The sequence below is a fragment of the Hyaena hyaena genome, unplaced genomic scaffold (genome assembly GCF_003009895.1).
Source record: "Hyaena hyaena isolate Hyena2069 unplaced genomic scaffold, ASM300989v1 scaffold_310, whole genome shotgun sequence".
Lineage (NCBI taxonomy): Eukaryota > Metazoa > Chordata > Mammalia > Carnivora > Hyaenidae > Hyaena > Hyaena hyaena.
Window position 1 is genome coordinate 1,980,224 of NW_024080940.1, and position 25,408 is coordinate 2,005,631.

The 25,408-nt window shown below is 37.8% G+C and overlaps 1 protein-coding gene across 3 annotated transcripts in view; it reads right to left on the reverse strand.

Moving 5' to 3' along the window:
• Positions 1-24,721, reverse strand: part of LOC120242471 (UDP-glucuronosyltransferase 3A1-like) — a 32,938-nt gene extending 8,217 nt beyond the window's left edge. The window contains exons 1-5 of one of the 3 annotated variants that reach the window (XM_039248264.1): positions 24,628-24,721; positions 16,481-16,582; positions 12,919-12,924; positions 3,994-4,102; positions 1,160-1,691 (exon numbers count right to left, since the gene is read on the reverse strand). In XM_039248264.1, the coding sequence (XP_039104195.1) occupies positions 1,160-1,691; positions 3,994-4,102; positions 12,919-12,924; positions 16,481-16,582; positions 24,628-24,721 (843 nt within the window). Of the gene's footprint in view, positions 1-1,159; positions 1,692-3,993; positions 4,103-11,450; positions 11,457-12,918; positions 12,925-16,468; positions 16,583-24,627 lie in introns of all 3 variants that reach the window. The other 2 variants (XM_039248265.1, XM_039248263.1) reach the window with 2 other exon arrangements.
• Positions 24,722-25,408: the final 687 nt, after the last annotated feature.

Consider the following 25,408-nt stretch of genomic DNA (forward strand, 5'->3'; position numbering starts at 1 on the left):
GGCAAACCATGAGAGACTCTTGAATGCTGACAAAAACTGAGGACTGATGGATGGGGGGGAGGGGAGGGGCATGGAGGAGGACACTTGTGGGGATGAGCACTGAGTGTTATGTGGAAACTAATTTGACAATAAACTATTTGTAAAAAAATAAAATAAAATAAAAATAGATGTAGGACTTGAATAGACATTTATCCAAAGACAACATGCAAATGGCAAACAGATATATGAAAAAGTGTTCAACAACACTAGCCATCAGGGAAATACACATGAGTTATCAATGAGTTATCAATTCACAACTATTGGTAGTTATTTTTAAAAATCATAAGACATCTAGTGTTAAATATATGGAGAAATAACAATCCTTACATACTGTGGTTGGGAATGAAAAATGACAAAGCCACTAAGGAAAACAGTATGGAAATTCCCCCACAAATTACAAATAGAATATGGAAATCAAAATCCATTGATTTGTGAATCTTTGGAAGCACTATTAACAATAAGCAAGATATGGAAACAAAATAACCATCAAAAGATGAATGGTTGAAGATATATAGATATATGATTCCATTATATATACATATATATATTCTTTTAAAAAAACAACATATTTTTTAAAGAATACGGTATATTCTTTAAAAAAGAAGAAAATTTTGCAACATGGGAAACATGGATGAAACTTGAAGACATTATGATAAGTGACATAAGCCAGATAAGCAAATACTGCATGAGTTAACTTACCTGAAGCATCTAAAAGACTCAAATCCATAAAATCAAAAGTGGAAACTAGTTTCCAAGGTTTGGGGGTTGAGAGAAAAGGTAGCTATTATTCAATGGATGAAGAATTAGAAATAAGTGAGATGAATAAGATCTAGAGATCTGAGGCCCAATATGGTACCTACAGTAAATAATTAAGTATTGCACTATTATAATTTTGATAGGGGTTAGATCTCATAGTAAGTGTTTTTAACAAAATAATATAAAATCTAAAATATAATATAATATAACAGACTAGAAAAATTAAATAAATAAATAAATGAAAATTTACATTCTAGGTGTTTTCTTGGTCTCACCCTACTTTGTTCCCACTGGCAGGGAGCCACTAACTCTACACTAAAGACCTCCACATGAAGTCCCTGTTGAGTGTTAAGGTTTTACTTACTTGTGGTACTGGTTCAACAGGTCTGGCCAATAAGCCTCCAACATACACAGTGTTGGGGAGCAGGGGCCTAGCAAATTCAAGGGCAAAGTCAGAGTTAACAAACCACAGCTCTGCTTTCTTTAGAAGATGAGACAAAACCGGCCGAGAGCCTTCTGGAAAATGTTCTTTGATGGTGTTGTCAAATGTAGAATGGATTTGCCATTGTTTCATGAAGAAATCAAAGACCATGAGAAAATTCATCACTCTGCCCCAAAAGTCCATGTGATCAGTTAGCCAGGAGCGGAATACTGGAACATAAGACAAAGGGCTTGGTAGCCCATAGTCCACATTTCCAAATTGGGTGGGAAGAATTGACACAAATGGTTTCCCAAGCTTCTCAGCAACCAGGAAAGAACAAAAGTCAAATGCTTCAACAAATAACAGGTCAAAGTTTTCATTTTTTAAGAAATTCATGATATCGCCTCTTCTTAGCAAATCACTGCATCGAATTCCCAGTTGTTTCATTAACTTTACAAAGTTGCCCAATGTGTCTCTGTAAAAAACAAACAAAAAAACTAATGACAAATATTCTTTGGAAGTATTAATTTCACAATACTTAGGATAATCTTCAGCTCAAAGAAAATACCCAAGGTAAGTAAGACCATATCTGGCAGCAACCACCTATTATACCAGTGTCCAATGAATACTCCACTCTGGTTACTCTATTCCAGGTGTTTCTGCTTTTTAAAATGTTCTCACCTCCTCCCCTGCCCTTTCTCTGGCCAATCCATATGCACCCACTATCAGAGCTAATTCAAGGTCCTTCTGCTTTGGAAGCATTCCTTGACACTAGCAGACCTAAAGAGTTTTATTTCTAGTTGGTACATTCTGTGATGCTCTCTTTAACTTTCCTATGTATATTGACTTTTTATCAGTGACTGTCCTGTTTCCTAATTGAACTGTGGAAATAACTTCATGGCATCAATATTGATAATATAGCTCTTTTACTTGGAAATTGAGAATAGCCTGAATTTGACAAATTGCCTCACAAAAGAAACTTTCTGATGGCAATATTAGAATCCAAATTCTAAGCTGAACATGAGATTTACATCTTCTTACCAGAAGAGATTAACATTTAAAACAAACAAAAATAAAAGCCTTTATGAAGCTAATTACTATCCTTTCCACTTCATGCCCAGCTGGAGTATTCACAAAAGTTCATGCTAAAATTTTACCAATATCTATTATGACTCTGGTCTATGGCACTATTCTAGGAACTATTCTCCTTCAATGTTTTTGCATCAGTGCCTGCAAGGAAAATGATCCTTTTCATACTGCATATGGGTGAAGAGATGAGAATGTTCCTAACCAGAGGTTACAGGTACAGATTCTCTGGAAACCCAAGGGCCTTCCACTTGAATGAAGGACTAACAAAATCAATAGCATGACACACCTGTACCTGTACAACACTACACTATGTGAGCCCACTGAAAGAAGGCCCACAGGTGAGAGCTCATTGGCAATATGCAGATGTCTACCTGGGGTTTAAAATCAATTTCATGTGATAACAGGTGATCAGCTGAAATTATTCTCTATTATATTTTAAGTGATTTTACATAAACAATGACTGCTAAATGTTGGTGACAAATTTAAGATATGAAGTCCAAATTCTTCAAAAGTGGAGCATTAATCAGACCTGAAATTAAGTTAATTGAAAAAATATAGGAAAGCACTGTGCTTAGTATATTATACCATATGTAACATGTATATAAAACCAGCCTTCAAAGTAATCAAGCTGAAGAAAAAGAGACGAGATATAGAATTTAAAAATATATCATTAACAACACAAGATATAGACAAAGTTTCAAATGAGTGCTTTAGATCAAATCTCTTATACATGAGAGAATTTGGAGTCTAGTTTGACTAAGGAAAGAAAACTTTATTAAAAAGCCAAACTTTAGGACCACCTACTAGCAAACAAAATTTCCAAGGAAAGATGGGGGGGGGGGAACGTTAGGCCACTGTATTAAGCAAGTAAGAAATGAATTTGTGTCTTTCTCCTCTAATGTCAAACATGAAGAACTTTCTATACATTCCAGGTAATGATAAAACTCTCAGGTTACTCACTCATTGTGTATCACCAAGATATTTAGTTTCTTTTTTTTTTTTAATGTTTTATTTATTTCTAGGAGAGAGAGAGAGAGAGCGTGAGCAGGGGAGGGTCAGAGAGAGAGGGAGTCACAGACTCTGAAACAGGCTCCAGGCTCTGAGCTGGCAGTCAGCACAGAGCCCGACGCGGGGCTCAAACCCACGAACCGCGAGATCATGACCCAAGCGAAAGTGGGACGCTTAACCGACTAAGCCACCCAGGCGCCCCTAGTTTCTTAAAAGAGTTTAAAGACACTGGTTTGAGGTACAAGAAATCAATATTCATAAGCATTTTTTCTATTCTTGAATTCATTGAGGAAGTGGGAGGAAAAATAAGTATAACGTGGTGACTCCCATTTGTGTATCAATAATGAGAAATTAAATTATCTATTCACCATCTGTGTGGTGGAGAATATGCAAACACTGTAGGTGAAGTGTTCCCAGGAAGATCCAGATGGAACAATCCTCCATACTATAGAGAAATACATCCATGTTTTCACTGGAAGAGGCACAGTACACAGGTTAAATAATTGGGAGAAAAATCCATTTACTCCGTTTATCCGATGTCCCCTGTCATTGATCTCCCCATTCATCCATTCACCCATTCACCCATCCATTTCTCTTAAATTCCAAGTATCCATGCATCCAACCATTCATTTGAATCACTAAGACAGTAAGACTTTCAAGCAGAGAATAAAAGAAATTACCTGCCATGCAAAGCTTCTGTCACAAAGAAATCAAGACATTCCCTGAGTTCTTTTCTATGGTCTTCAGGTGGAAGCCAACTGATAACTTTATATGACGTTTCACGCTTTTCTAAAAAAGGAGGATAAAAAATAAAACACCAATGAGGAAATGTTTAATTATGCCATGCAACTCAAATTAACATTAACATGAGGATATCATGGTTTATTTATTCCAATGATTGTAAATAGTTTCAAATGTGTGCTTATTGAAGTTCTGTTCTGTATGGTTTTTCTGCTTTCTCATTTCTTCAGTCACACAACCTGCGGATAATTTTTGATAACCTGTTAATGGTTTAGTCACTTTTTCATTTTAAAGTACTTCAGGATTCTATTTAAAGTTTTCATTTAAAGGCATAACTATTCATCATTTTATAGGTGAGAAACAAAGATGAAAAGAGTGCCAGATAATTTGTTAGGATTGCACATGTAGTGAATGGTATACCTTATATTTAAATACAGATCGTATTTTATACCAGTTCCCCTGTCATTTATCATTTAGAAAAGACAATAATTTTCACTAAAATTAAAAAATGAAACATGCCAAGGGGTTTCATTCCGCCAAAAAATACCAATGCCTAAATTAAAAATAGTCCTCTGCAGCCCTATTTACCATCCTGGCATTTCCTCCATAACCCATATGTAATAAAGAGTTGGACACCATATTTGGAGTTGGAATGCTGACAGCTTTCAAGCTCCATCTCCCCCTTAACCTTCTGTAACCTTCTGTAACCTTCTGAGAGGAAAGACTCAACATGCCCTTCCTGTGTGACCAAGATTTTCAAGCCAAGCAAGCCAGACCCAACAGGGGGATCCTCACCTCCATCCCACTCAAAAGCTTCCATACTTGGCATTTAGAGACAAAGTATGGGTTTAGCTTTAAGTGGCCCTGGTCATATATCTCACACAAACTTATTTTCTGTGACTGATTGGATTTTGTTTCTGGATTCCAGCATGAGCTGTGATTGACACTAGGCTAGGTAGAATTCTGTGACTGTGTGTCTCAGTCAGGTATTCCCTATTAAGAATGGTCCTCCAGAGTAGGACTGATAGTGATTTACAAGTGCACTGAATGATGTAAAGAAGGGTAATCACCACATGTTATGATGAGATCGATACCTACAAAAGTAGATGGTACATGAGAACCCTAGAAAATGTCTTTGCTACTGCTGCTGATTATCTCTGTAGCTAGAGGAAAACTTAGATTAACACAGTAATAGATAAAAAGACTGATGACAGGCCCATGGAGTTAATTCAAGGAGTTAATTTGAATTAAGGTTAATTTCACATCTCTCAAAATTACCACTGGGGAGACCCCTAGCTTTGATACTAATTGGGACATTCTGAGGAAGAAGTATATATATATATATATATGTATACACACATACACACACACACACATATATGCAGGTTATAACAGATACGTCCCCAAAATACATATAAGAATAACCAAAACAACAAGGAAAGAGAAGGGATAGACAGGGTGGGAGAGTCAGGAAAGAAATCAAACAGAGTTCTCAGTTTTGATACATATGGAATCTAACATTACTTTTACAACTGAAAAAGGGCACAGGTTGCTTTTGTACCTCTACATCAGAACTTCCAATGACTTAACATCGGATGAGACGAACCAATGACCAAGCTTAATGTTCTTAATCAATACTGGGGCAAAAATAACAGATATAATTAGTATATCCTATTAAATTTATGTAGAAATTCTTGTATTCCTGGGAGTCAAAAATATTACATAGAGGACAAATTTGCATGCCGCTTCCTAACTACTGGGATAGAATATTTCATAGTCATAACAACCATCTTTTACAACATCTCCTAATAGCTATCATTGTCCTATGTAACAAGTCATAAATTAAAATAATATTAAAGTTTTGGGACTTATAGTCAGCTTGACAAAAAGGGCCATTTGGATCTATCCAACATATTAACCTTTAAATACAACCAAATACATAATGAAACAGTGACTTTAAGGACGAAATCCCATAATAAAAGATCTATTAAGCAAAAGAGTGATTATCTACACTGCTTTTCCATTTAATAACTTAATTTCGATTATTCATCAACCTGGAAAGAATTAATAATGCCTTGCAGTACATTACCATAACATTATTTCCATGACACATCATATTAAGCCTGCCTCCCATCTCCAATATTACTGAAATTGCTGACTATATCTAAGTCAGATAGTTTGCAAGCATAGATTTGTTAATATGTTCATTCAAATCCTATTTCAACAATATCTCAGCTGCAGTTTCTCTTCTCCTTCATCTTTGAAGCATACAAATCACTTGTACTGGCTTCTTGTGGTCTGCCTTATCAGCCCAGCTCACAAGCTTTGCTGGCAAGATTTAAACCACATTCACCTTTCTCCAGGAGCACATGTATGACAGCACATTGAGGACAACTTTTGTAGAGATTCATTGAACACATTCATTCAAGACATAAAAATTCACATAGAGGCTCACAAAGACAGATGTGCTGCTGTCTTACACAAACAGAAGCCACAGCACCTCAGTTGAATTCCTAGGAAGAATTATTTGTTCTGTTGAAGGACTTTCCATCCCTGACACTGTCAAGAAAGAACTCCTGTGGTTCCACTTTGACCACATATGTATAAAGAGCTTTCCTAGGCACACATTCAAATAGAAACTGGCGAAATTTTTCTTTTATATATACACACACATATTCAATGTTGTGTGTGTGTGTGTACAATTAGGTCAAAAGGTAGTAGGGAAATTTCTGGGAAGATGATGGAGCACCAGGAATCTATCTCCCTAATGAAATAAAAATTGAACTGGAAGACTCACGGGGCGCCTGGGTGGCTCAGTCGGTTAAGCGTCCGACTTCGGCTCAGGTCATGATCTCACGGTTCGGGGGTTTGAGTCCTGCATCGGGCTCTGTGCTGACAGCTAGCTCAGATCCTGGAGCCTGTTTCAGATTCTGTATCTCCCTCTCTCTCTGACCCTCCTCTGCTCATGATGTCTCTCTCTCTCTCTCTCTCTCAGAAATAAATAAAACATTAAAAATTTTTTTGAACTGATGACTCAGTCTAAAATATCTATTTTAAACAGTTGCAGTCAACTTCTAAGGCAGGTTTTCATTGTAAATTGCATATAATTTTGCTTAATTTCAGTTATTCCACCTCTTATCACAGCAGCAACTACCCATCCTTTGCCCTATCACATGGCAAGTAGCTATACATGTGTTCACCAAGCAGCATGCACAGAGCTTTCAATAACCAGAGTTAATGCACCAAAAACAAAACAAAACAAAGCAAAAAACAAAAACAAAACGAAAAAAACCAAAAACTTCCAAATATCACATATCTGGGCTCTGATTGCTGCTTTCTGCTCTAATCACACAAGTGCAGACAAAGAAGGCAACAAAGGATTTCCTATTCCTACACCTATTGTTGCAACCATCTCCCTCCTCTCCCTGAATGGACTTCAAGGAATCTTAAAAAGGCTGATGATCTTTTTTTCTCTCATTTTTCTGTTTTTCCCTTCCTGAGAGACAGATATTAAAGCCTAGAATTTTGGAAAGCAACCACATATACCAGGAACATTAGAAGAAAGTGTCCATTTATGACCAGGGAAAGGTCCAGAAAAGACCTAAGAACAATGAAATTTACACCTCACATTGGCCCTTTCCACAAAGGCAGGATAAAACAATCAAAAAATTAATAAACAAAATTAATAACAAATTAATAACAAAATAACAAATAAAATTAATAACAAAAATCTGCCAACCCTGGGGAAAGGAGGAAAGTCTCATCTCCAGATTTAACACATGGTTAGATTCAAATGTTCAGTCTTCTACAAAAACCGCAAGACACACCAGGAAACTGAAAACTAAAGCCTATTCAGAGGAAAATAATCAACAGAAACTGTTCCTGAGAAAGGCCTGATGGCAGATATACTAGACAATGACTTTAAAATCACTGCCTTAAGGATTCTCAGAGAACAAAAGCAAGATGTGAAGAAAGTCAGTGGGCCAATATATTCAAAGCACTAACAGAAAAGAATGGTCAACAAAAAATTCCTTATCTGGGAACACTGTCCCTCAAAAGAAAGGGAGAAACTAAGACATTCCTAGACAAACAAAACTTAAGGAAACTTGCTACCACTAGACCTGCACTGACAGGATAGCTCAAGGGAGTCTTCCAGGGAAAAAATGAAAAGATACCAGATACTAACTCAAAGGTGAATGAAAAAATAAAATATTGTTCAGGGAATATCTTTTTTTTTTTTTTTTTTTTTTACAAATAGTTTATTGTCAAATTAGTTTCCACATAACACTCAGTGCTCATCCCAAGTGTCCTCCTCCATGCCCATCCCCCCCCCATCCATCAGTCCTCAGTTTTTGTCAGCATTCAAGAGTCTCTCATGGTTTGCCTCTCTCCCTTTCCCCCACCATTTCCACCCTTCTTCTCTCCCTTGTTCCTCCGTCAAGTTCCTCCTAATCCTCCTATACGTGCAAACATATGATATTTGTCCTTCTCTGCCTGACTTATTTCGCTCAGCATAACACCCTCAAGGTCCATCCATGTTGCTACACATGGCCAGATTTCATTGTTTCTCATTGCCATGTAGTATTCCATGGTATAGATAAACCACATCTTCTTGATCCATTCATCTGTTGATGGACACTTAGGCTCTTTCCATGTTTTAGCTATTGTGGAGAGTGCTGCTATGAACATTGGGGTACATGTGCTCCTATGCCTCAGCATTTCTGTATCCCTTGGGTAAATTCCTAGCAGTGCTGGGAATATCTTTTCTATAGATATCCCTTTGTATCTGCCCTAATTGTCAGCTGATTGTGTATTTGCTTTGACTGCCAACCATGGTAACTGCAGCACATGATCATTTCATTTTGATGGTTCCTGGAAATGAGGAACTGCTGAAATCTTTATACCCACAACCTCTTTAACAAACAGGCCCACACTCAGAACTACAAACATCAGGGGACTCATGGATTCCCTTAGTTTCATTCTTGGTTCCAAGTGTTAAGAGTCCAGAGTTTCTTGTAAAATTTACCATTTCAGAGGTTTTGAAATGGATTATTTAGTTTTCTCTACAGGAGTACCTTTGTGGTGGTCTGCAAATAAGGAAACACATGATTGGATTATAAATATTTTAATAAAGGTTAACCATTATACTTTAATAAAGAAAAATATAAGCTTAGTATTATAACAACAGTTTCTAACTGCACTTTTGGTTTCTACATGATTTAAGAAAACTAGCCCATTTTTAAAAACAAATTATTTTCCTTAAAAACAAGTATTATTTAAACTTTGTAACTCCAATCAAGTTTTCTATATAATTTAATGTACTAATTCATTTAAATTAATGATAGTTTATGTCTGGGGGCACACAATGTACAAAAAGGTATTTTTGTGATGTCAACAACCCAAGAGGGTGAAGATGAACAATGCATTACAGAAGCAGAATTTTTTAATGTTATTAAACTTGAACTACTATAAATTATAATGAATGACATTGATTTAGCAGGTTAAATGAAATTCCCATGGTAACACACACACACACACACACACACACAATAGCTATAGGATATACACACAAAAAATGATAAAGGGATTTAAAATTTTCACAACAAATTTTCACAACAAAAAATCAACTAAACACAAAAGAAACAGTAATACAGAAACTGAGGAACAAAAAAGCTGTAAGGCATATAGAAAACAAATAGCAAAATAACAGAAGTCTTTCCTTATCAGTAAGTACTTCAAATGCACATGCATTAAACTCTCCTATCAAAAGACAGACTTTGGGTAAAAACACATGATCCGATTGTAATAGTGTTGTTTGGTGACAGATGGTAGCTACACTTGTGGTGAGCACAACATAACAATATATAGGCAGCTGGCAAATCACTATGTCATACATCTGAAACAAGTGTCACATTATATATCAACTATACTTCAACAAAAAATAATAATTAAAAAAATTAAAAATAAAATGGGATTAACAATGGGAGGAAGAAGTTGTGAGTTGTATACCAACTTAGCAATTTTTATGTAAATCCAAAATCATTCCATAATAAAGAAATTATATTTAAAAATAAATACAAAAATTAAAAGGTCACAAACACACACACAAAGAAAAACGTGATCCAGCTCTATACTGTCTACAAGAGACTTTAGGTCCAATGATACAGATACACGGAAATGGAAAAAAGATATTCCATGCAAATAACCAAAGAAAGCAGATGAGCAAATGTCAATCACAATATACCATAAATCAAAAAAGGTTAAAAAACAAAGAAAGATATTATATATCAATAAAAGGTTCACTACAGCAAGAAGATAAAACTATTATAAACACATATACATCTAATGAGAAACCATCAAAATACATAAAGCAAAAGTTGACAGATGAGGGAGAGACAGACAGTTCCATAAAAATCATTGGAGATTGCATACCCCACTATCAATAATAGATAGAAAAACCAGAAAGATCAGTAAGAACATAGAAGACTGCACACATTGATCTACTAGATGTAACAGATATATACAGGACACTCTTCCCAACAATAGCAGCATATTCCTCCCAACAATAGCAACAATACACATTCCTCCCAAGGACACATGGGACATTTTCCAGCAGAGACCATATGTTCAGCCACAAATAAGTCTCAATAGATTTTAAGACATAATTACCCCAGGACATCTGACCACAACAGGATGAGGGTAGAAATCAACAATATAAGGAAAACTGGGCAATGTATCAAATAGAAATCACAAGGGAAATCAGAAAATACATAGAAAAAAATAAATTTGGAAATACAACATACCAAAACTTATGGGATGCATCAAAATTGGTGCTTACAGGAAATTTACAACTATGTTAACAAAGAAAGTTATCAAATCAATAGCCTATTCTGCCACCCTAAGATATTGAGAAGAAAGTGTACTAAATCTAAAACAGAAGGTAGAATTAATAAAGATTAGGGGAGAAACTAATAATATTGGAAATAAGAAAAGAACAAGAAGGGATCAGTGGAACTAGAGCCGGTTCATTGAAACAATGAAGAAAATTTACAAATAAGGAAGACACAAATCACTACAATCAGAAAAAAATCTTGCCATTTGCAAGGACCTGGATGGAGTTACAGTGTACGATGCTAAGTGAAATAAGTCAGAGAAAGACAAATACCATATGATTTCATTCATATGTGGAATTTGAGAAACAAAACAGATGAACATAAAGGAAGGTAAAGAAAAATAAAATAAGATAAAAATAAACAAGGAGCAAACCATAAGAGACTCTTAACTACAGAGAACAAACTGAAGGGGAGATGGAGAGGGAGAGTTAAACAGGTGATGAGCATTAAGGAGGGCACTTGCTGTGATGAGCACTGGGTATTATATGTAACTGATGAATCACTAAATTCTGCTCTTAAAACCAATACTACACTATATGTTAACTAACCTGATCTTAGAAAAAGGAAAAAAAGAAATGAAAGAAGTAACAACACTAACGACCACATAGAAATAAAAGGGACTATAAAAGGATTCTATGAACTGCATATGCTAAAAGATTAGACAATATGATATGGACCACTTCTTAGAAAGACATAAACTACCAAAGTTAACTTAAAGAAAAAAAGACATTCTGGATAGACCTATAAAGACAAAAGATTGTTACATTTGGGTAAAGTACTCAGAATCTCCTGCCAAATGGATATCCAAAATATAAATGAAGATTACACATGTGTCTCTACACACTAAAGACACAATACACAACCTTAATGAAGACTGTTCTTATCCTCTAGATTTTCAGACATTACTAATCATGACCAAGGCACTAATTCACTTCTCTAAATGCACAAAGCTGGGAATTTTTTTAAGTTTATTTTTTTATCTTAAGAGAGAGAAGGGGAAAAAAGCAAGTGGGGAAAGGGCAGAGTGAGGGTGACAGAGAATACTTACCTACAAGAAAGATCCCAGTGAGGCCGCAAACTCACAAACCATAAGATCATGACTTAAGCCTAAGTCAGACTCTTAACCAACTAAACCACATAGTCAGTTTTTAAAACAGACATTCAGTGATATTTTCAGCTCTCTCATCAGTCTCAGGAAGCAGGGCTCATAAAATGCCACAATGACTTACTTAAAAATGTTCAAATTGAAATAAATGAGACATGGCATGTTTTGCCAAATATGAAAGGAAATCCCCACTCCAGTCCCACTGCTGACCACCATAAAAGCCCAAAGCCACCCTCCTGTGCCTGTACTTTTGGACAAACTTGGGAGTTGCCTTACTCTCCCCTGGAAGTGTCATCATATTATTAATAAACCATTTTATAGCCACTTGGTGTATGTGTAAGGTCATATGTCTTAACACCCAAACCTAATTTTAGGGTGGGGAGAGACATGCTGTCTCTTATATTGGCTAAAACAATTTAGGAAGAAACAATACTAATTCTACCCATACTCTTCCAGAAAACTGAGAAAGGAACACAACCCAATTCATTCTGAGACAAGCATTTCACTGATACCAATTAGAGAAAAAAAAATCTCAAGAAAATCACAAGAGTGATGATCCACATGAACAGAGATATAAAATTTTAAACCAAAATTCAAGCAAACAAAATATAAAATATATAAAAGGAAAATACACCTTGACCAAATTGAATTCACTTTTGGAATACAAGGTTAGTTAAAATTTGAAAATCTATTAGTTACATTCATCATTTTAACAGAATAAACAAAAAAAAATCATATATTCATACTAAAACATGTAGCAAAAGCATGAAATTACACTTCATCAAAGTAAAAACTGTACTCTTCAGAAGACACTCCTGAGAGAATTAAAAGGTAAGTCATGGACTGGGAAAGAATATTTTCAGGGCTTATATCTGGTAAGTAACTTATATCCAAAATATATATCGAGAACACTGAAGACTCAATAATAACAAAACAAATGACCCAGTGTTAAAATGGGCAAAATTTGACAAACACTTCACCAGTGAAGATATATGGTTGACCAACAAGCACATGGAAAAAGGCTTAACAAAATTACTAATAAAGGAAATGCATGTAAACACCACAATGAAATAAACACCTACACAAGGAAAGCGGAAACTAAAAAGACTAACCGTAGCAAGTACTGACAATATGTGGCATACATGAAATTTGCAGTCACTTCTGGTGAGATGCAGAATGTTAGAGCCACTTTGGAAAGCAGTGTAGCCATTTCTTTAAAAGTTAAACATTCACCTAACACATGGTTCTGCCACTGTTCTCCTACCCATTAATCCAGAGAAAAGATAGTACCTGTTCATACAAAGGCCTGTTCATAAATCTTCACAGCAAGTGTATTAGCATCCAGTTGAAAACTGGATGCCCACCAACAGGCAACTAAATAAATACATTGTGGTAGAACATTATTCGGCAAGAAAATGTAATGAACTATTCATACACACACTATGAATGAATCTAAAAACATTTATGCTAAGTAAAATAAACCAATTTTAATACTACGTAATTATGATTCCATTGATATAAACTCTACATGACGCGATCTAACACATAGGGACATATTAGGGATTGACTGGCAATGGGAATAGAAAGGTGGGAGAATTCAGAGAGGAGATTGCAAAAGGGCATTAGAAAGCTTCTGGTGGGGAAAAAAATATATTTGTTGTCTTGATTATGTTGGTGGCTTCACAAGTATATCTACACACATATGTCAGCATATGTACATGTACAAATATACCAGATATTGTGTATTTTAAATATATCCAGTTTATTATATGCCAATATTACTTCAATAGAATGGCTTAAATAATGAATATAAGCAACTTCAGTCTGTGGCCACAAGCAAGTGACAATGTCATATTGAAATTCTTCCTGAAAACAACTAAAGAAAACCAGACCAAATATATGATAAAAAGGACACTAGGTAATGCAGGACACTCATGGGTGGCTGGAGAAAACTTCCAAGATACGTCTCATGGAGGAGGTACCCACACTGGCCTGGCCATATCCCTGAGCAGAGCAGTGCAGATTAGGGGAAGGACACGGCAGCTAGAATTCACAAGCCAGAATACCAGAATACCAAAAGGGAGCTGTAGGGAGACAAGCTTGGGGTTGGAGTCTTTCTGAAAACAGTTCAGTGCAAGCACATGAGGAAACTACCCAAGGCACAATACTGAATGAAATAGAACGATACTCAAGTTTACAGAACCTATTTTCAAGCCACTAGCCAGGGCCATAATACTTAATGAAGATCTAAAGGAAGTTCCTCAATCAGCTACATAGAGGTGCATTTTGACCTAATCTCTATAACTTTCTCTGAGTTGGTTCTGAAATTCGGAGGGAAAGGTAGTTGTATTTTAATAAACTTTAAACCCCAGCAATAAGAAATTGACCTCACCAACTTGACGGAGGAACAAGGGGGAGAAGAAGGGCGGAAATGGTGGGGGAAAGGGAGAGAGGCAAACCATGAGAGACTCTTGAATGCTGACAAAAACTGAGGACTGATGGATGTGGGGGGGAGGGGGGGATGGGCATGGAGGAGGGCACTTTGGGGATGAGCACTGAGTGTTATGTAGAAACTAATTTGACAATAAACTATTTGTAAAAAAAAAAAAAAAAAAAAAGAAATTGACCTCACCTTGATGACAGTGGACTAAGATATTAGGTTTTTTTAGCTCCCAGGACAAGGTGAGCACTACTGCATGGGTAAAGGGAGGAGACCGTGAGTCCATTCAAAATCCTGAATTCCAAGACAGAGCTTTCTTGCGTTAGCTGCTAATCTGCTCTCCTACCTCCTTACCTAAAGAAAGCAGAACCTAACTAGCTGAAAGGCGTAGAATTGTCTGGCCACAAGCATGTCCTTCCAGACAGAATGTCTTATGAGTGTAAGCAAGTCCCTCAAAAACAATGATGTAACTGCACAGTCCCCCGAGAATAAAGAAGTTCTGTCATGTGGAGAATGTCTACCTGGTGGACAGAGAGGTATAGCAAGCTCCCTTAGGAAAAGGAAGATCCTCTATAGGCTGGCATCCTACACTTGTGATTTCAGTTATTGATCAGAACAACCTTCATGTAAGCATTACAAACAGTTGCTATTTCTGAAGTCATTTATTTATTAAAGCTATAAATAAAAACTCTATAGAGAAGTTATCCAAACAGGTAGTTAATACAGGTTCAAAAGTTTCAATACTGAGTATTGAATCAGGTCAACAAAAATAATCCAATCATGTGTTTCCTTATTTGCAGACCACCACAAAGGTACTCCTGTAGAGAAAACTAAATAATCCATTTCAAAACCTCTGAAATGGTAAATATTACAAGAAACTCTGGACTCTTAACACTTGGAACCAAGAATGAAACTAAGGGAATCCATGAGTCCCCTGATGTTTGTAGTTCTGAGTGTGGGCCTGTTTGTTAAAGAGGTGGTGGGTATAAAGATTTCAGCAGTTCATCATTTCCAGGAACCATCAAAATGAAATGATCATGTGCTGCAGTTACCATGGTTGGCAGTCAAAGCAAATACACAATCAGCTGACAATTAAGGCAGATACAAAGGGATATGTATAGAAAAGATATTCCCTGAACAATATGGAACCCAATCTAGAAGGTGATTACACAGTAACAGAGTCTTAAGTTCATCTTCAGCTTTTTATACTTTCTCAGACTTGTTTTACATCAAAAATGCTTAATTTTGGATTTTTTGGAATTAAAGCTTCAGCAATTCTGAATGCAAAAATCAAAACTTTAAATTCCAGATCCACTAACTCTATTATTAAACTCCTGTGTGAACTTGAACAAATCTTTGAAGTTCTCTGAGCCTCGGTGTCCTTGTCTGTCAACAGAGAATCATTGACAAGACAGATGAGCTTCATCTAAGCTCAAATTATTTGGGCTCAGTTGACTCAAGAACTTCTGCCATCACTATGCACAACTCATGGGCATCCAGTGACTTCTCAAAAATACAGGATCATCACATTGATTGATTCTGATCCTAGGACATGAATAAAAGGCATCCTTTAAAAAGCTTTCTTAAACTTCAGGCTTCAGAACAAGAGTAGAAAGTAACCTATGAAACAGGAAGAGCAGCTCTCCTTACATAACAGAAACTATAAATATGGCTGAATATATATGTTCAAACAAATTAAAACCACACTACAGAGTAGCAGTTATCAAAATGATCAATAATAATGTATGGAGGCTTGCCTGAACTGAAGTGACACCTAGCTAAAGAGGTAAGACATGGAGATACAGCATGTGGAGGCCAGAGCTACAGAGCCTAATATGATAACCAGCAGGTAACAGAAACATGCACACACACATTTTTCCCATCCTGTCAATACAACCAGATCCAGAAAGATTATGTGCTTCATAGTACAGTACAAAAGACATTGTCTCCCTGGGATAGAAGAATTCAATGATTACTAAAAAACATACCTGGGATTAAAAACTCTTCTCCATAAAAAAGCATAGTGACATTATGACCATGATCTTGAAGAATCTCAGATACACGGTCCAGTAGTAGATAATGGCTTCCACCTAGGAACAACACAAAATTACATCTTTGTAAAGATGTGAACAGAGGGTCTGAAATGGATGTAGCAATTGGGAAATGCATGGCAAGGGGGCAGAAAGCTGAAGGTGAGCAGAGGAAGATGAATTTCTTCAGCCCCACTGTCCCACTTAGGGTAAGCCCCAGCTGAGATACCTACATTCAGTCTGCCCAAATTTTGACCTATGGCAATCCTCCATCAAAGATTTCCTTGTGACTCGTGGCTTCCATGTCAGTGTGATGCTCTTCTCTGCTTAGGCCTCAAAGAGTTCCTGATCCTAGGGACATGCTCATTTTAGCCAGGCCTTATGGAGACGTCATGCCCTAAAGAAATAACCATACTGGTGGAAATTAGGCACACTGCTGTATATGGAAGTGGGAAGGGTTCTTATTGTATAATCAGTCGGTGGTCCTTATGGAATCATTCTCCTTGGAAATTCATGTTACAGGAGGGATTATAAACACAGGAACTTGAATATGAGTCCAAGAAACAGCCATTGAAGCAGATCTACCACTTAGAAACAAACTCCTTGAGATTCAAATATACTTGGCAGGAGTCCAGGTTTCCAAATATATTTGGTAGGATTCCACATTTCCAGTTAGGCCTGAAAATTTCTGAACATGAAATTAAAACATTCAAGATGACTGTGGCCATTTAGGTGATGCCTAAATCTGTCATGAGCAGGATCTTACTGTTCTACCCCAATGGCCACAGTTATCCTAAATGCTTCAATTTCATGTTCAGAAATTTTCAGGCCTAACTGGAAATGTGGAATCCTACCAAGAAAATCATGAGTTTCTAAAGAAAGAGAAGTTTACTCTTAGGGGAAGTACTGGTTTTATCTTGCAATGATTGTCTAAAACCATGCATCATCAAGGGACATTTCTCTTGAGTTTATGGACTCAGAGCAGAGAATGTCCAATCAGGAAGAAAAAATAGAATTGGCCCACGTTGGAGGGTAGGGGTACTTTGGAAGGAAACGACTTCATGGTGATTAGGTCAGCAGAGTGGGATGTCTGACTACAATAATGGTGTGTATCTCTGGGAATTACTCTAATTTTTAATTTATCTTTCTGTTTCCTGAGATAACATAGATTGCATAAAACACAAGTTTCTACCTCCTCAGACTGCTTCCTCTGGCTTACCTTTAACTTATGCAAGAAATGGATGCAGGGAGAGGGGGGTTATGATGGCAGAAAAGTAGGAGGGCCTGGACTTCCTTGCCTCTCAAACATAGCTATATTGATGTCAGATCACTTAGAACACCCAGGAATTCGATCTGCAGAGAAGCCAAAGTGTCTCTACATTTGGAGGAAGACAGTGTGGCAGGATTGAGGTGCCTGGATGTGAATTGAGGAGATACAGTGGCTAAGATATAGAGGAGAGGGAACCCCTTCTGTGGAGAGACAAAAGGGAAAAGAGAAAGAGATTATGAAAGTGGAGCATTGAGTTATCACAAGAGCAAATTTCTCTGGACTATGGACTGGGGAGCAAGAAGTACTGAGTGTCCCAACTCTTTGTTTGCAACAGTTGAAACTTGGATTTGAAACTCAGAGTTTTCAGAAGTGTGCAACCTTCTCCAGAGCGGATCTCTGACTCATGCTCTTGGGGAGGAGTGAGCCACCCCAGCGTGCATAGTGTAGTGTGTAGCAATCTCTGGGGTTCACTGCAAAGAACAGTTTCCTTCCTGGAGTACTTTGGGAAGAAAGTTTATTGTCTCCCCAAGAATAAAAGACACTGCAGATGCCAGCCAAAAGCTTTTCATCAGGAGGGGAGAGAGGCTTGGGGCGCCTGGGTGGCTTAGTCGGTTGAGCGTCCGACTTTCGCTTGGGTCATGATCTCACAGTTCGTGGGTTCGAGCCCCGCGTCGGGCTCTGTGCTGACTGCCAGCTCAGAGCCTGGAGCCTGTTTCAGAGTCTGTGTCTCCCTCTCTCTGACCCTCCCCTGCTCACGCTGTCTCTCTCTCTCTCCTAGAAATAAATAAAAACATTAAAAAATTAAAAAAAAAAAAAAAAGGAGGGGAGAGAGGCTCTACTCGAGGAAGGGAGCATTGCTGTGCGGTGCTGCGTCCTTTAACACTTCAGATTTTGAATTCCAACTGAGCATCAAAAAGGTGCAAGAGAACTGTGGAGCAGGGCAAGTCGACTGCCTTCACTATTCTGTGGGGGCTGCCTGATAAGTTAGGGCTGAGATCCCTGGTCCAGGGATAAGAGATTGGAGTGATGCTGTTTTTCCCCCAACACCAACACAGTGGGACATTGGAGAACAACACAGCAGCTCCCAGTGGAGGCAGAGCCCATTACACCTAAACCCTCCCCGCCATGCCTGACAACTGCTTATTTACTGGAGCAAGACTGGCTCACCCATCACAGCCAGTCTCTCCCCCAGACAAGCACAGCCACCAGCCCATGGCACCAACAGACAACATTTTTTTTCTTTTTTCTCTCTTTCTTTCCTCCCTCTTTTGTTTTCTTTTGGAATCAGGCTCATGGTTTCTGACTTTTTTTTTGTCATTTCTTACTATATATATCATTTCTTACATATATATATCATTTATTACTTACATGTATATATATCATTTCATACTATATATATTTTTATCATACATATATATCATACATATATATGTATGTATTTTTCAGACATTTCTTATTCTAGTCTTTTTTCTTCTACTTTTTTTCTTTATTTTTTTCCTACTCTTTCTTTGGAATCAGCCTTATAGTTTGTTTTATTCTTTTTGGCTTTCTGTTCTCCAGTTTCCTTTTTCTCTTCTTATGGGATCAGGCTTCCCCTATCCTTTTTTTTCTAGGGTTACTTCAACAAACAAATCAAAGCACACCTAGTGTCCAAACACTCCACCACTGTAAGCAAGGAGGAGTTCTGCAAAGGACTGACCAGTGGGGTAGAACAGCCAAAACACAAGAGCAGTGTGCCTGCAACAAACACCAGAAACACTTCCTGGAGTGCCAGGCCCTGGACAGTGTCTGATCCCTTTTCAATATAGAAGTACTCCCAGATGTGATGCACCTAAGAGGCTTTTAAAAAATGCAAGAGAGAGAAACTTAAGCAAAATGACAAGACAGAAGCATTCTCCACAAAAGAAAGGTTGAGAAGAAATCACAGCCGGAGACTTGCTCAAAACAGATATAAAAATATATCTGAACACAATTTAGAACAATAGTTGTAAGACTGATAGCTGGGCATGAAAAGAGCATAGAAGATACCAGAGAAACTGTTGCTCCAGAGATCAAAGACCTAAGAACTAGTCATGATGAATTTTTTAAAGGCTATAACTGAGATGCAAAATAACTAACTATAGTGACAGTAGGATTGAAGAAGCAGAGGAGAAAAAAGGTGAAATAAAATGAAACTATGGAAAAAATAAACCTGAAAAAATGAGAGAAAGGAACGTACTAGATCACAAGCAGAGAATTTGAGATCTAAGCAATTCCACGAAAGAAAACAGTGTTCATATCACAGAAGTCCCAGAAAAAGAAGAGCAAGAAAAGGGGGCATAAGGTTTATTTGAACAAATTATAGCTGAGCACTTCCCTAATCAGGAGAAAGAAACAGGCATCCAAGTCCAAGAGGCACAGAGAACTCCCTTCAAAATCAACAAAAACTGGTCAATCCCACAATATATCATAGTTAAACTTGCAAAATACAAAGGCAAAGAGAGAATTCTGAAAGCAGCTAGGGACAAAATGTCTTTAACCTACAAGGGTAGACACATAAATGTCCACTGAAACTTGGCAGGCCAGAAGGGAATGGCAGGAAATATTCAATATGATGAATAGGAAAAATACATAGCCAAGAATCCTTTATTCAGTAAGGTTGTCATTCAGAATAGGAGAGATTAAGAGCTTCCAAGACAAATATAAACTAAAGAAATTTGTGACCACTAAACCAGCCCTGCAAGAAATTCTGAGAAGGACTCAGTGAATGGAAAGCAGCAAAGACTATAAACAACCAGACAACATCACCACAAACACAAAATCTACAGTTAACACAATGGCACTAAATTCATATCTTTCAACAATCACTCTGAATGTAAATGGACTAAATTCCCCAATCAAAAGACATAGGGTAAGAGAATGGATTTAAAAATACAAGATCCATCTATATGCTGCCTACAAGAGACCCACTTTAGACCTGAAGACATCTGCAGATTTAAAGTGAGGGAATGGAGAACCATCTATCATGCAACTGGATGTCAAAAGAAAGCTAGGGTAGCCATACTTACATCATACAAACTAGACTTTAAAACAAAGACCATAACAAGAGATGAAGAAGGGCATTATATCATAATTAAGGGGTCTGTCCATCAAGAAAAGCTAACATTTGTGAATATTTACACCTCCAATTTGGTAAAACCGAAATATATAAATCAATTAATCACAAATATGAGTCAACTTATTGATAATAAAACCATAATTGTAAGGAACTTTAATACTCCACTTACAGCAATGGATAGATTGTCTAAGCAGAAAATCAACAAGGAAACAAAGGTTCTGAATGACACACTGGAACAGAGGGACTTAAAAGGTATAGTCAGAACATTTCAGCCTAAAGGAGCAGAATACACATTCTTCTTGAGTACACGTGGAACATTTTCCAGGAGAGCTTTCCCCCAAAGATCAGAAACAAGACAGGGATGTCCACTCTTCACCACTGTTGTTTAACACAGTACTAGAAGTCCTAGCCTCAGCAATCAGAAAACAAAAAGAAATAAAAGAAATCCAAATCACCAAGGAAGAAGTCAATCTTTCATTTTTCACAGCTGACATGATACTCTTCATGGAAAACCTGAAGACTCCACTAAAAAACTCCTAGAGCTAATACATGAATTCAGGCAAGATGCAGGATATAATATCAATGTACATAAATTGGTTGCATTTTTATACACTAATAATGAAACAGCAGAAAGAGATTTCAAGGAATTGAGCCCATTTACAATTGCATCAAAAACCATAAGACACCTAGGAATAAAACTAAGAAAGAAGTAAAATATTTGTATGCTGAAAGCTATAGAAAACTTATGAAAAAAATTGAAGGAGACACAAAGAAATGGAAAAACATTTCATGCTCATGAATTGAAGGAAAAAATATTTTTAAAATGTCAATACTACCCAAATCTACACATTCAATGCAATCCCTATCAAAATAACACAAGCATTTTTCCCAGAGCTAAAACAAACAATCTTAAAATTTGTATGAAACCACTAAAGACCCCAAATGGCCAATGTAATGTTGAAAAGGAAAACCAAAGCAGGAGGCATCACAATCCTGGACTTTAACCTGTATTACATGGCTGTAAACATCAAGACACTATGCTATTGGCACAAAAACATAGATCAATGGAATAAGATAGAGAACCTGGAAATGGACCTTCAAATATTTGTCCAACTAATCTTTGGCAAAGCAGGAAAGCATATCCAATGGAAAAAAGACAGTCTCTTTAGCAAATGGTGCTGGGAGAACTGGACAGCAACATGCAGAAGAATGAATGAAACTGGACCACTTTCTCACACCATACACAAAAATGAATTCAAAATGGATGACTGACCTAAACGTGAGACAAGAAACCATCGAAATCCTAGAGGAGAAGACAGGCAACAACCTCTCTGACCTAGGTCACAGCAACTTTTTACTTGACATGACTTTAGAGGCAAAGGAAATAAAAGCAAAAATGAACTTTTGGAACCTCATCAAGGTAAAAATGTTTTGCACAGCAAAGGAAACAGCCAACAAAACTAAAAGGCAACCAGTGGACTAGGAGAAGATATTTGCAAATGAGGGATCAGATAAACATTTAGTGTCCAAAATCTATAAAGAACTTATCAAACTCAACACCCGAAAAAGCAAATAATTCAGTGAAGAAATGGACAGAAGACACAAATAGACACTTTTCCAAAGACACCCAGATGGCTAACAGATACATGTAAAAATGCTCAACATCATATACCATCAGGGAAATACAAATCAAAACCGCAAAGAGATAGCACTTCCACCTGTTGGAATGGCTAAAATTAACAACTGAGGAAACAAATGTTGTTGGGGATGCAGAAAAGGGAGAACCATTTTTCACTGTTGGTTTAAATGCAAACTGGAGCAGCCACACTGAATGACAGTGTGGAGGTTCATAAAAATTTTAAAAATAAAACTACCCTACGATATCACAGTTGGTGGGTCCAAGCCCTGCATGGGGCTCTGTACTGACAACTCAGAGCCTGGAGCCTGCTTCCAATTCTGTGTCTCCTTCTCTCTCTGACCCACCCGTGCTCTGTTTCTCTCTCTCTCAAAACTAAATAAACAAAAATTTTTTTAATAATACAGTAAAGCATCATTGTAAATACTCTCTGTTTTTAAAAAATGAAAATAAGATAAAAATAAATAAAGTAGAACTATTCTATGACCCAGAAATTGTACTACTAGGAACTTATTCAAAGGATACAAAAATGTTAATTTGAAGGGGCACATGCACCCCAATGTTTATAGCAGCACTAACAATAATTTCCATAGCAAAATTATGGATAGAGCCCAAATGTCCATTAACCCATAAACAAATAAAGAAGACACGGTGTAATATATATATATACACACACACACCATGTCACACACACACATACACACACACACACGCACACACACACACATATATATATAATGGAATACTACTCAACAATGAAAAAGAATAAAATCTTGCCATTTGAAACAATATGGATGGAACTAGAGTGTATTATCCTAAGCAAAATAAGTCAGAAAAGACAATTATATGATTTCACTCATATCAGGAATTTGAGAAACACAACAGATGAACATAGAGAAAAGGAAGGAAAAATAAAATAGAAACAGAGAGGGAAGAGAACTATTAGAAACTCTTCAATACAGAGAACAAACAAGGTTGTCAGAGGGGAGGTAGGTGGGAATGTGGATTAAATGGGTTATGGGCATTAAGAAGGAGCACTATTTGGATTGAGCACTGGGTATCATATTAGAAATTCATTCATTCATGTTAGAAATGAATCACTGTGTTCTACTCCTGAAGCCAAAACTATACTGTGCTGTGTGTTAATTAACTTGATTTTAGAAAGAAGGAAGGAAGGAAGGAAGGAAGGAAGGAAGGAAGGAAAGAAAGAAAGAAAGAAAGAAAGAAAGAAAGAAAGAAAGAAAGAAAGAAAGAAAGAAAGAAAGAAAGAAAGGAGGGAGGGAGGGAGGGAGGGAGGAAAGGATGCATGAGAAAAGGCTTCCTGCGGAGGCAGCCATTCCTGAGGGTCCTGGTGAGCCCAGTGCATTCTGGGGCAGAGGAGGGACAGTGTGGATCCCCTATCCTGTCAAGATGGATCCAAAAAAGTCTTCAGGAAACTCATTCCTCTGAAACCTTCTTTATCCTAATAAATGTCCCTGTTCCCCTTCTGTTCCCTTTGGGGAAAAAGTAAAGGCATCACAACTGGGTTCACACAAAATTAATCTGCTTCACTGCCCTTCAAAACCTTCCAGCATTAAGGGCAAAAGAGAGAAGGGACTGAGAACTTAATTGTCTAGGGCCCCCTCCTCTACCCAGTCAGTTCTCCAGGTTTCCCATTAATGAAACATGCCCCGTTAGTGCAGTAGCCTCCAAGAGACGAAACTGACCTCACCTTCCTCTTTCTACTGGCAACTACCGCACACCCCCACATTTTTAGGATGTGCCTCTGAAAGTCCCTGGAGTGGATGGCTCATGGTTTCTAGCTCAGCACTGGATCTAAATTCTGGCCCCAACAATGCAGAATGGGAAGCACCTCCAGAGCAAAGACAAAGAGAGGGAAGGAAACTGTTGTTAGCCCCAAACTAACTTCCCCATCCCAGCAGTAGGTACCCCATTCTACACGCCCCCGCCCCCCCAGACCTCTCACGCCTTTCTCTAGTCTGGGACGCTAGCCCTGTAAGAAACGCCACTTGGAATGATCCTCTGACCGAAGGCTGTGTGACTGAGCCCCGGCACAGCTGCCTGGGATGCGCCTGTGTCTGATTCTCCAGCTAAGCACTCACCCAGTGCAAATGCAGTCAGAATTTTGGCGGCCTCAGAGAGCAGGAACCCAGGCAGAAGGAAGCCAGCCAGCAGCAGCGCCCGCTGCCCCGCCATGCTCGCTCCTCTTCCAGCTGCAGAGTCCAGCCTGGTGCCCAGAGCCCTGTGCTCTGTGTCTCTGTAGCCCATGACCTGTGTGCCCTGGGACACGTGCTGCCCTGGCAGCCAAGGAAGTGCACTGACAGGCAGCTTGGGAAGAGGCGAGAGGTGGATCCTGCCTGTCTTCTCTTCTTTTTGTCACCTCTAGCCCTTCTGCTCCTCCTCCCGGGTGCTTGCTCCACAGGCTATTAGGTCCTCACCCTCGCTGACCTAAGACCACAGGAAGGAGGGGTTAGTGAGCTCTCCTTAACCCCTCTCAGTCCCTGTATCACCACTCTCCCCAGAGAAGATCCTCTGAACCAGATATGATAGAGACCTTGGGATGTCACTTCCAAGATAGGTCCACCTCCAGGTGACTCAGACCCATCTCTAACCTTATTGCAATCCCTCTAGTTGTGCAAATAATATTCTATGTTGTGATATGAATTTTCTGGTGCAGGAGCCAACTCAGGAGCACACATTGCATTTAGTTATCATGTCTATCTCATCTCCCTTTAGTAAAAACTGGTTTCTCAACCCTTCTTTTTCTTTTATGTCACTGATATTTTAAGAGTACAAGCTGTCTATTTTCTATGATGGATCCCAAATTGGGTTTGTTTGATGTTTCCTCATTATACTTGAGGTTACTAGGGAGTTTGGTGGGAA